A 12,911-nucleotide genomic window follows, 5' to 3' on the forward strand; every position below is an offset into this window, starting at 1 on the left:
GTCAAATTAGATTATGCCGATTGCTATCTTTCTATGTTTGTTTGTTTTTTCCCTCTGCTCCAATTCAAACATATGGTTAGCAGCCTCTCTTTCAAACACCAAGTGCTAGGTTAATGCTTTATAGGCTTGACATGCTTCATTTGAAAGCTAAGATTTAGGATTTTAGATGGCATGAATCATTTGCTTCTAGCTGTGGTGGTTTTTGTGATAGCGGCCACTTAAGCCACGTTGAAAAATTAAAGCAAGATCTAATCAGTGTGACATCATTTTAAGGACTGATATCTTGCAAACACTATGCTAGAAACAAGCACCCTGTGCCAATGAATTGCCCAGGTTTCTCAGAGGAATTAAGGAAAAGCAAGGAGAGAAATCTTAGCCTCTCAGTAGTTCAAAGCACATGTATAAGCTCAGGTGGTTTGCGAGATCAGACATTAAAACCATCTCTAGTCCTTAGGATCAGGAGGGATTTTTAGCACTGGCCCAGAACACACTATATAGCCGGTCTCAGACCTTGAACCACTGTACTTCTCTATGCCCTGAAAGGGCTCACAAAACATTTGGCATTCCTTTCAGTAGCAAGACAGAGAAGTACAACAGAATGGAGCCATCTCCTTTCAAATTTTGCATTAACATCACTTTGTTCTTCTATGGCCCTTTTCGTCTGAGGATTTAGTCACCTCGCATACAAACATTAACTAATTAAAACTTGATCCCTGTGAGGTGGGTACTTTATCTTAAAAAGGGCCAGCTTTTTAAAAAATGACACTGCACTCCATATTCTTCACAATGGTATTATGATAGGATTATAGCGCAATTATGGTGCATTTTGCACAAGATAAGTCATGTGAGGTGTCATTAGAAGAGTCATGATTTGCTGAATATGATTATCCTAGCTGTATGCATGTATAATTTCTGTATCTGAAGTTAGGAATATTGACTATGTATCAATTGCAAAAGTGTTTGCACCTGGGGAACACCCATCAAATAAAATGCAACCAGTCTGGCTGGTTAGTCAATAAACCATTAGGGAGAACAATAGGGAGAATCTTTGAAGATTCTAATCTTCCACCTTCTTGAGAAGCTTTCTGGGATTCTGCTTTTACACTGCAGGGTCATATGATCATGTCACCTGGTACTGGACACCATCTTGGATTGCTGATATTTTTCCACTGGTAGGGGGCGGGGATCAAACTGGGAAACAAAGGATTCCTACCCTATATAAATCCTATTTAAGGCTGGCGAGTGAGGTAACCTGGCTTGGTTCTTCACTGAATCCCTGCCCAAGATGATGGCTAAAAACACCTAAGACTGAACTGGGGAAGAATTGGACCCAGGCTAGAAAGTGTCTGGCCTGCGAAAGATATCTGGAATTCTAAGCTGCAGGCACTCCAGAGGGGATGTGCACTTGAGTACTGGGCAATTCCCAAACCGAGTCTTCCCACACAGAGCTGATTTCAGTGTTTGTTTTTTTCTGCAGCTGGATGTGGCCGTGTGTGTGTATGTGTGAGCTGGAGGAGGCTTGAGGGCCTGGCTCAGCAGGACAGGGTGAAAGAGCCCAGGCTGGTGGAACTGATTAGGTGCAGAGGGACCCCAGTGTATCAAGTGGCATCCCGGAGTGGGGAGTAACCCACCACACCCACTATATGCAAAAGCTATATAAGGCAGGGAGTGACATCAACTGTGGTTCTTCACTGCCCTGATAAGAGGACTTCTGGAAACACCTGAGGAACAAAGACTGAACTAGGGGAAGAGCTGGGCCCAGGCTAAAGGGATTTCTGTCCTGTGTATGAAACACCTGGGGATTCCAAGCTGTAAAGCAAGTGCAGATCCCTTAAGGATCTGCAGCCTGCTTGTATCATTTCTCAGGGTGAGAGTCTAATTCATATACAATCTATCTGGTATATTAAGCTTAGTTTTCACTTTTGTTTATTTGCTAGGTAATCTGCTTTGATCTGTCTTCTATCCCTTATAATCACTTAAAATCTTTTTTTTGTAGTTAATAAACTTGTTTTTGTTTTTAATCTAACCCAGTGAGCTTTGACTGGAGTGGTTGGGGAAAATCTCTGCTTGGTTACCACAAGTGTGCATTGTTCTCTTCACACTGAGGGAGAGGCAAACCAGATATTAAATCCATATACTGGCCAGATTTGACCAGGGCAGGACAGTACAGCTCTGGGGTCCCAGGCTGGGAAGCTGGTGGTTAGAGAGCCTGTGTGTAACTGCGGCTGGGTGTGTCCCTACCTGTATGAATGCTGGTGAAAGTGCAGGCTGGAGGGCTTTGTAACTTGTCACAGCAGTACAGTGCGAGAGGGAGCCCAAGCTGGTGTGTCAGAGGGCTCAGTGGTTCCCCACAGGTGGCACCCATCACAGCTACTTTTTTTTTTTTTAAAGGGTCAGTTTTTTTAAAACTGAGCAGAAGCTCAGGGCTGTGCACAAAAATGCTGGTGTAGTCAAATGTTTAATCTGTATGCAATAACCATGCGCTGATCCAGGTTGTAGCCATCTGCCCTTTTGGAAATCAGGCCTTAATAGACTCAACTAAGGTCATACAGGAAATTCATAGGCGAGCTAGGAATGAACTCAGATTTCCCAACTTTCAGCCACATGACTTGACTGCCAGACCGCCCTTCTGCTATGTAACAAACACCCCCCAGGTCAAGTTGGTGAGGGAAGTCTACCAGTGGTAGCCCTGCAAGAGACCTGATGAGGTCCTTCACTCCAAGCCTTCCAGCATCGATAGGGAGGGAACATTTGGGAGGCTACTCACTGTCCCGAAGGGGGACAAAGACCAAGCAGATGCTTGATCTCAGCCTATAGGAACCATGTCAACTAAATATGGAGCAGAATTATTGGGTCAGAGCCCAAATCCACCGCCTCTGTTTCCTCTCTTCTCCTTTCTTCCTTAAATGCTGGGAAGGTGAACAGCATGAATATGAAGCCACCCAGAACATGTCAGTACCATTGATGGCTTATGGTCGACTGTATCATACATTATTTAATAGACTGTGGGTCATAGGATGTATTAGGATTTGATATCTCCATTCCAAGACTATAGAAATTAAACTGATTGACTACTCACCAGATGTTTACTGGTGGTAAATTGACTACTGATTGATTAGAAATGCTATCATTTGTCTTGTTTGTTCTCAGCTTGTTCTTGGGGGTGGGGGGGGAAATAATGCATTACCACATTACAAAAAGTGAGTGGAGGTGATGCAGTAGATTCCGCTGTGCATGGATACCACTGAACATCTGGTAATAAGACTGCAGCATAGAGAAGTATATTTAAGAAACTGAAACTGCTGAAGGAATAAATAGACAAGAGACTACAACTGCTGTCCTTTAAGAACAACAAACCATTCCTGGCTTTAAAATGTGTAAAAAAATGGTTTGTGCTGCAGAGGAAATGAGACTGGAAACAGAAGAGCATTTTCTAAATTATATGGTTTTGGTTCTCAGAGAAATTGAGATTGAGACTGAGAGAAGAGGGTGAGAGAGAATATAAAACCTTCAGTGTTTACTTCAATTCACTGACTTAATTCCAGGCAGGTTTCCTGTTCTCCAAACCTAGAGCTTGAATAGTTGTATTTGTTTTCCCTCCTCCAAGAAACTAAAAGGCCATTTGACGGCCAATACCTACCCCCTGGCCAGACTGCAGATAAATCTGAATGCTGCAGTAGCCTCATTTCCTTTTGCTGGACTCAGAAAATAGAAGACAGATCAACTGGAGATTGGGTACCCTAAAAATAGTTGTTAGAAGGACACTGCATGATGCATCATGTAGTGCAGATTGTTAGTAGAGAGAGGTCTCTAAATATGAGTCACAGATTTAGCCTAAACCCTTTATTTTGTGACTTCTCAGACCCACATCTGTAGTTTATAGGTAGGCTACCCTAATGAAAGATTAAGGAAAGGCCTAAGGGCTGCATCTCGGAGAATCTACAGAAAAATGCTAAGTATCTGTTGGAAACTGGGATGGAGATCTCACAGAAGTGGGTTTCTGACATTTCTGGTCCTGGTGGGAACTACAAAGTGCAGAGGTGAGCAAGGAAATTAGAGGGAAAGTTTAAGTCAAACTCCAGAACATTTTGTTTGTCAGGTTTGGGGGCGAAAGTCTGGGCGAGGTTACATTAAAATCAGAACCAGTCCTTACCCATTGCACCAATGCATTGACCAAATCTGACACCAGTATACCAGGCACCCCCAAGTTAATTATTCATTCCTTAATATGAATAATGTAAAGACAATAACTATAATTAAATCACTATTTTAAATTTTATGGTGTTTTTAAATTGCCATCGGCAGCTGCCTGGGTGTCTCCAGGCATGAATGTTTTTGCTTTTGCCTTGCTGTGTTCTGAGGCCTCAAGTCTCCTAGTGATTATGTGGGGTCTGAATAAAGGGGGCGCTGAAAGAAGAACCACCTTTATCTTTTGTTATTTCAATATTCTTTTCCTTTGATGGAGCCTAAAAAGACGTGTGCCTGTCTTTGCACTTTTCAGGGGCTGGTGTTTTTCACAGACACATTCTTTTGGTTCCTTTAATTGCCTGCAGTGATGATCCACTGTAGAAAAGTTCATTTTTCACATTCTATAAACCCCTGTTGACAAAACATCTATGGTAAGAGTAGGGGTGGGGAGTGATTACTTATGCTAACTGGGATTGAAGATGTTTTTTCTCACATCTTTTTCTATTCCAGAAATGTCAGATTAATGGTTGTGTCCCAAATACAGTTCGATTGTTTAATATGCTGCATCCATTTCTGCCTGTGGAGATGTATCCTGCCTGATGATCAGGATTACGATGTTGGAAACAAAATAGTTTGGCTAACATTACATCATATCAACTAGGAATAGAATTAATAGGCTCTTTGTCCCCATCTCTAAACACTAGAGCACCCTTCCTCACATTGAAAGATGAAGGCAATTGCCTAGCCTGATTTTTCTTTTAACTTGTGTCTTAAACATTCCCAATGTTTCGCCATTACAAAGCCACACAACAGTGAGATACTGCAGTGATGGATGTTCCATATAGATATTCTAAACTGTTAGGAGCCCATCATTATCTTCAGAAACCCATAACTTTTGAATTGTATAGTTATGGCAGGACCACACACACACAGTCCATTCTCCACTGCCTGCCCCCGTGTCAAAACACTAATATCACTGATGTAAAGGGAAACAACATTTTCTCACGAACAAAAATAACCCAGAAACTTGAGTGAGGAAGCTGTTCTTACACATCACTCCTTGTAAAATCCTCACTGCTAGACAATATCCTTCAGTTAATGAGGCAGAATATCCTAAATGATTGTGCATGGAGTCTGAAGTTGGGAGCATTTGATTCTAATCTTGTCTCTAATACTTGCTGTATGTCCTCAAGCAGGTCAAGAATATCTAAATTTTCCCAAGTTTTCTCTGACTTTTAGGTGCTTCAGTTTTTTGGGGCTCATCTGGTGTTCTTAGCAGCCTGGTTTTTCAGAGGTGTTAAAGGAGAAAAGGAGCAGATAGACAGAGAGGAATTACTACAGGGTGGCAAGTGGCAAAGCAGGGCTGTAGCAACAAAGAACGTGGCCCCCTCCGAACATATGTCCGGGGCCCCTTACAATGCAGAAACTGGAATGCGGTATTTATTTTATACAATATACAGGGTTCATATTATGTATACATAGGCCTACAGTGTACATGTATTCCGTATTTACGCAAAGCGCTTCTTTCGAGCCTTGTTCTCCGCAAATTGGTTAATCAATGCGTCATATCCAGAGATCTGGCAATCTTGTTTTCGATTGAGATAACTGCAAGCGGAGAAAGCCTGTCATCTGTCATGGTTGAGCGCAGGATATTCTTGATCAGTTTCATTCTGCTGAAGCTCCTTTCAGCACCAGCGACAGAAACTGGTGTGGTCAGAAGAATTCTGATGCAAATGCAAAGATTCGGATATCTCTCCTGAAGGCTGTTCTTGTATATGTACGTTAAAAAATTGTTTGCCTTGACAAGTCCTCTCTCTCTTTCTCGATGACATAAATAAAACGATTCAATTCCATTATGAGTTTGTTGGTATCAATGTCTCCCATTTTTCTTTCAAAATTTTTGCTGTGATTCTCCAGTTCATTTTCTCTGTGACACTGCTTCAGGCTGTTAGCATTGTACAGAAACCCAAACAAACTTATACCACTCCACGAGTTGGTCAAATCACGACGAAACAGAAGATATGGCCTGATCAGTGAGAACAAGAAAGAACTGCGATTTGAATTTTTCTTCGGCAGAAAGACGACTCGAATTATCAGCACATTCATAATCAAACATTCTCTTCTTACGTCACACCCTGGTTTCTGGAAACACCTGCTCAATACCCATATGCTCTGCTATTTCATGTGCATTCGTGACCACAGTTATATCCTGTATTTCGATAGTCTTCCAAAAACTTCATTGTAGCACCGACTTCTGCCTGCAGTACGTCATTTGACACATCTGGTGACTGAATTAATTTGCTGGTTTTATTGATGTGAAATAGTATATCGTACCACGTGTACACAGTCAGAACAAAAGGCCACGTAGTAACATGGTCTAAAAGCACACCGGCTTCTGTTGCTGTATTGCCATCTTTCTTTTCGAGCGCATATTCTCGCAAAGATGACAAAGCATTGCACAATTCTTCAAGGTGATAATGCAATGGCTTCACAGCATCAATTCTCGACTCCCAACGAGTGTCTGATAACCCTTTAACAGATATTGGCATATGTTCTTGAAGTATATCCCAACGTGAAGGTGAAGAAGAAAAGATAACGTATATTCTGTTAATCAGACCGAAAAAGTCAACGGCATATTTCGATGACTTTGCTGCGTCTGAGATCACAAGATTCCAAGTGTGAGCTCCACATGGTACATACAAGGCACGGTCATTTATTTCTAGCATGCGGGCTTGAACTCCTTTATTCTTTCCTCTCATATTTGCGCCGTTATCATAAGCTTGGCCTCTCATGTCAGCCATGTCTATTCCTAAGTTGTTTGCCTTTTCAAGAAACGCTTCCAATAAGCCCTTGCCAGTTGTATCATGAACATTAAGAAAACCAACAAACGCTTCACGAATATTGACACCATCTTCACCGTTGCATTCAACAAAGCGTAACACCACAGACATCTGTTCTTCATGTGACACGTCAGGAGTACAGTCCAAAATAACTGAATAATATTTTGCTATTTTAAGCTGCGCTATGTTGTCCTCTTGAATGTTACTGGCAAAAAGTTGAATCAGCTCATTTTGGATCTGTGGACTGAGGTACTGAACATGTGTCTCTGCCTTCTTAATCCTCTGTAAAAGTTCGCTGAGGACAGTATCATACTTTGCAAGCAATTCAAACAGTCCCAAAAAGTTGCCATTCAAAGGATCGCCGAGCTTTTCATTACTTCCTCGAAATGCCAAGTTTCTTTCGGACAAGAAAATAACAACATCAACCATGCGTTTGACAACGTTTCTCCAGAAATCTCTTTCTTTCAGAAAAGCCTGCAATTCGAGTTGGTCAATAGATGTACGGTTTACTATGCCTGACTGAAGGTCAAACCATTTCACCATACAGTCTTGATGACCTTTGCCTGTTTCATGCTGCTGAAGTCTTTTTGACAGTGCTTTCCAAGCAGATGTTCCATGACGTAGCAGTACGTCGCCAGTGCCAAATAATTTACAACAAAAACAAAAAATGGCATCTTTCTGAACTGAGTACATTAACCATGGACGTCTTATTTTCTTGTCATTTGCCATGGTTCGATAGAAATGAGTACTTGTGAATCTCCATCTTTCGTCATTAAATGGAAATTTGTAACTTTCATTCTGCTGCGGTGGGCCACGTGCAACAATGTCACACACTTGCCCGTCCGATATTATAGATGGCCAATCTCCTGGATCATCAGTCAGTGGTTCAGATTCAGATACTTCTTTCCCGGCAGCAGCTGGCATATCTGTCACAGTTTGTTTGGCAGAACAACTGGCTTCACCTTCGACCTCACTTGAAGCACTTCTGGATACTTCCGGATATGATTAGTCGCTGCTAGCTCTGTCCATTTCATGTACCTGTACCTGTACATTGGATTGCAGCGCAAAATACGTTGACAACTTTGGAATTTTCTCAAGTTCCTTCTTGGCATCTTTTGCTGCCTTTCGTTTACTAGCTCTGCTCTTATACATTCTCTTAGACATCACAAAGCACGCTTCTGCATTGGAAACGATAAAAAACTAAACAACTAAATTACTATCCGCTGACCGCCATTATGAACACAAATACACATTCTTTGAATGGGTCCAACTATAATTCGAAACTGACCGACAGACAACTGATGTAGCCAATAGCATTGTGATGTATCATAATGACTTCATGGTTTTGTCAGTAAAACCGACATGGATTGTGCAACAGCGTCAATAAATGTCACTTACCTAGTTATACCTTACATTTTTTTTGCCACTTTTAGGGGCCCCCTTCCTTGCGGGGCCCCCTCCGGTCGGAGAGTACGGAGGGCGCTTGCTATGCCTCTGTGGCAAAGGCCTGCACAGGGTCTAGTAATAAGGAGGCTCAGACGTGAAGAGCTGGAACCTAGAAATAAGTATCTCTAAATGTAGAAGCATAAGTGCTGGAACTAGGGATGCTGGGGGTGCTGCTACACCCTCCGATTTGAAGTGGTTTCCATTATATACAGGGTTTACAGTTTGGTTCAATGACTCTCAGCACTCTCACTATACAAATTGTTCCAGTGCCCTTCTGTAGAAGCCTTCACTAAAACTAACTTTGGTGGCAGGAGCAGCAAATGTATTCATTCGCTTTTCTTATGAAAATCGGCGATTGGCTACTAGTCGGCACAAAGCATGAACGCTCAGGTGAGATTCCTCCACACAGTGCTCAGTTAGTGTGCCCAAATCCTTCCTGCCCCTGCCGAGAGTAAAAATAGTCTCTTCCTATGCGTGCTCACTTTTTCTACCTCTTCCCCTCTCCCCGCACCCCTTTGAAAGGAGGTATGGTTGTATCACATGGCTCTTCAGAAGTAAAGATGCTTCATTTACCAAAATCATTTGGAGTGATCTCAGCTTTTTAGGGCTCCATCTCAGGGGAAATGTGTGGAGTTCTCAGCTTGTTACTAATGGCTTCAAACTCCTGCAGTTTCATATCCAGTTTACTAAAGCTCTTGGCTGATTGGCAAGACTTCCACCTCCCATGTTTCAACATCCTCTTCACATTCTGGACAGGTTTCCAGGAACACGAGACTGCTTGGCTACAGTGTGGAATTGTCTACCTCCCCCTTTCCCAGTCTATCCTCTTGGAGAGGCCAGCAGCACTTATTAACTTAAAAATGCCTTGGTAAATAGTAACTAAATGAATAGAGATCACAGACTGGTAGTAAGAGGGAGGGGACTAGTCCAAAGACAGTTCAGGATGAGACCACACTGAACCTAAACCCCATCAGTGTGTTAGGTAGTGCTGTGCTGGGACAAGCGTCATCTTTGAGTGAGAAATTCTGTTGAGGGCCTGGCCATTTGTCATTTTAAAATTCTGTATTCCCTTCTTCATAATTGCTTTTAGATCCCAGTGGCCTCACTACATTTGGGTCTAGGTAATTGTTTTGCCTGCCTGTATCTCCCATGATAGTTTCAGCTGGGTATAAGATTTTTTTCATTCTCCTCCTCAAATCACACTCTCAGTTGTGTTGCTGTATCCTGGTGACTAGTTACCAGCTTTCACCGCAGAAATAGCTGTTGTTGTTAAATGTAAAGTGTTAAATGTGTTTTCTAGGGAAGGTATTATCTAATGGCTGGAGCAGGAACTAGGTGTCAGTTCTAAAATTCTGCGGTGGACTGTGTGTGTTTCTGGATAAGCCACTTAAACCTCTCTGTGCCTCTGTTTATTCCTCTTTAAAATGAGGATAAAGCCTCCCTCACAATGTGGGGATTGAGGCTTCATTGTTTGTAAGGAGTCCAGCAACCAGTCATCGAATATGCTATGGAAGTGCCAAGAATGATTATAAAAAATGGAATACAATCACAATTACTGTCCGAGAGATTTGAAATTCTAAACCATAGTTGCCTGCTGTAAATCACCTAGTTTTAGTGTCCTGTTTTTAAAGTGCACACGTGTTTTAATATATATGAAATGTTCATTCCTGAAGTAGTTATTGACCCATTGTTAATTGTTACAGATTTTGCCGTGAGATGTCTCACCGACCATTAGTATATTCACTGCTCTTACATTAGCAGAAGAGGAGATGCTTTGTTTATTGTTCTTCAAGTCATAACAAATTCTAGAGGGCATTTTCCCCCCTTTATTTCTCTCTCTCTCTCTTTCTAAAACTATTTTGTGTTTCTTATGACTGTTTTTGTTTTTTTTAAAAGTAGTAGTCTTTCTGTGCTTTGAAATTGAGAGAGGACAGAATTTGTGGGTAAAATATTTTAAATTATGCTCTAATATTAAGAAGTTACAGATGAAAATTATATGCATTTCACTAATTTTCTCTCCTGCATTCATACATGTGCACTCTTGTAGCATTGATTGAGGGATGATTGATTAAAACTTTAAAATACCATACAATTTTGAAAAATACCCACTCAAAAGTGTGTGTGTGTGTGTTTGTATATATAGTATACTTCCCACCTAATGCATCTCAATCATTCACTCATTCATCCCTCAATCTTTGTGTAAAATACAACTATATACTCTCACACTCACTTTTTAAAGTGGTCAAAGCTATGTTGTAAACATAAATAGGCAACACCAAGTGAAAATTATTCTTACACATGCATCTTTACCTCAAGCTAAGTGTGTAGAAAAAATAATAAATGAACTTCATTAGGACTTTATATTACCTCTGTCGCTGTGGTATTCATCTCATAAATTGTACTTATATGACCACTTCTCCCTTCAACCAAAAATTAACGTCTGCTGCGGCCTCTATGAATGTTCCAGATCCATGGGCCCTTTCAAATAGCCACCATTTAAAAAGAGAAAAAAAATTGCCAGAGGAATGTTTCCTATATTCACTCCAAACTTGCACTGGCCTAAGGTACAGAAATATACAGTTCTATACCCATGACATGTTTAAAGTGTGATAACATGTGACTCATTAGGGCTAGAAATGTGGGAAAGGGAGATTCCTAACTGTCCAGTGGGGATACGCAGCAGTTCATTTATTATATAGTATCTATTATAATTTTTTTACAGCATATATCCATAGTATTAGGTGCTAGTACTGGCTTTGGAAGGTCCTGTTATATTGGACATTAAAATCATGATATTAATGTGTATTTGAAAAAAAAAAGTATGAAATTCTAAAACATCACTTTCAATATTTTTCCTCTTTCTCTGAGAAATTTCCCAGTAGTGTGGTATTTAAGATCTTAAAGTAGACTGGTTTTACAGATGGAGGGACACAAAAAATAGCCTCACCCAGTCAATATGTATTTCTAAAATAGCTGTTCTATAAACATGTGGTGCATGAAGAATGTATGATGGTCTAGTGAGATGTTACTCTAATAACTCACTCAAGGCTTTGGCGATAGGGCACAGGAGTAGACTAGACCAAGTGTTTGAGTGACTCCCAGAAAGAGAGAACAATAGTACTGGTAAGGTGCGGTGGTGTTCCCAAACTCATTCTCATAAACCTCCACACTGTACCCTCATGTTCTGATTCTCTGTGCGGGGAGGATGTGCAGTGGTTAGGGCATTAGCTTAGGAAGTGAGAGAACTGGGTTTTGTTACAGCCCAACCTCAGATCTCTTGGGCAGGACATTTAGTCTCTCTGTGCCTCAGTTCCCTGTCTGCAGAACAGCGATATTAGCACTTTTTACTACCTCATGGGGGTGTTGTGAGGACAAATTCATTAAAGATAGCCAGGCACTCAGCTACTATAGCAAGTTGGGCCATAAGTACTATAGATAATGCACACTGAGAGATCCATGGGTGCCTGCCTCCTTTAAAGCCTTTTCATTTCTTTCACTTGTTGCACAGATCCAGTCCATGGACCACAGAGTGTGGAAGTTGTTGACATCCGCTCCCGGCAGCTGACCTTGCAATGGGAGCCCTTTGGTTACGCAGTGACCCGTTGTCACAGCTACAACCTAACAGTCCAGTACCAGTATGTGTTTAACCAGCAGAAGTACGAGGCAGAGGAACTCATCAAGACATCCTCACATTATACCTTACGAGGCCTTCGGCCCTTCATGACCATCCGGTTGAGGCTAGCACTTTCTAATCCAGAGGGCAAAATGGAAAGCGAGGAGCTGGTGGTACAGACTGAAGAGGATGGTAAGATTTTTTTTTTTCATGGTTCAAAGTTCTGAGTAACTGTTTGGGGAAAAATGACTTTGTAAAAATGGTATTGTGGGCTTGGAGGTGATGTCTCGTCTCATCAACTCCATATCAGATTTCCTTGGGATGCAAGTAAAACAGGGATAATATATATTTACCTACTTTTCGTGGTGTAGATAATGTCTGTAAAGCACTGTGAAGCTGCAAGTAATATTCATGTCTGCCAGTCAACAGCAAAGGGCCCAGTTCTGGGAAGTGTTGTGTGCTAAATTCCCAGTGCCCCCCCTCTACACACCCATCCCCCTGAGACAAACTTCTGATTTTATTTATTGTAGGGGTTAATCTAATAGCTCAAATAGTAGAAATGTGTGATGCAGTGCCAAAGACTCAGCGTTCAAACCCTGCTGATACCTGCGCTTGTTACGAGTTTACATAACAGAATTTTACTGTCTTCCCTTAACCAAAAAAACAAAAAACAAACAAACGAAAAACAACACCATAGGAAATTACATACCGAATGTGATGATGAACTTTATTTAGGTTGTAGAGTCAGGCACTCAAGTTAGGAAATTTGAGATTTATGGTTGCGTGTCCAACCTTAATTCTGCCACTTTGTGCATATGCCTTAT

At 41.4% G+C, this 12,911-nt stretch overlaps 1 protein-coding gene across 6 annotated transcripts in view; it reads left to right on the forward strand.

Moving 5' to 3' along the window:
* The window catches only part of PTPRT (protein tyrosine phosphatase receptor type T), a 739,839-nt gene that overhangs the window by 477,786 nt on the left and 249,142 nt on the right, over positions 1–12,911 (forward strand). For all 6 annotated transcript variants that reach the window (XM_030533365.1, XM_030533367.1, XM_030533369.1 and 3 more), the window contains exon 8: positions 11,983–12,279. In XM_030533365.1, the coding sequence (XP_030389225.1) occupies positions 11,983–12,279 (297 nt within the window). The remainder of the gene's footprint in view (positions 1–11,982; positions 12,280–12,911) is intronic.

Source organism: Gopherus evgoodei, chromosome 14 (assembly GCF_007399415.2).
Source record: "Gopherus evgoodei ecotype Sinaloan lineage chromosome 14, rGopEvg1_v1.p, whole genome shotgun sequence".
NCBI lineage: Eukaryota > Metazoa > Chordata > Testudines > Testudinidae > Gopherus > Gopherus evgoodei.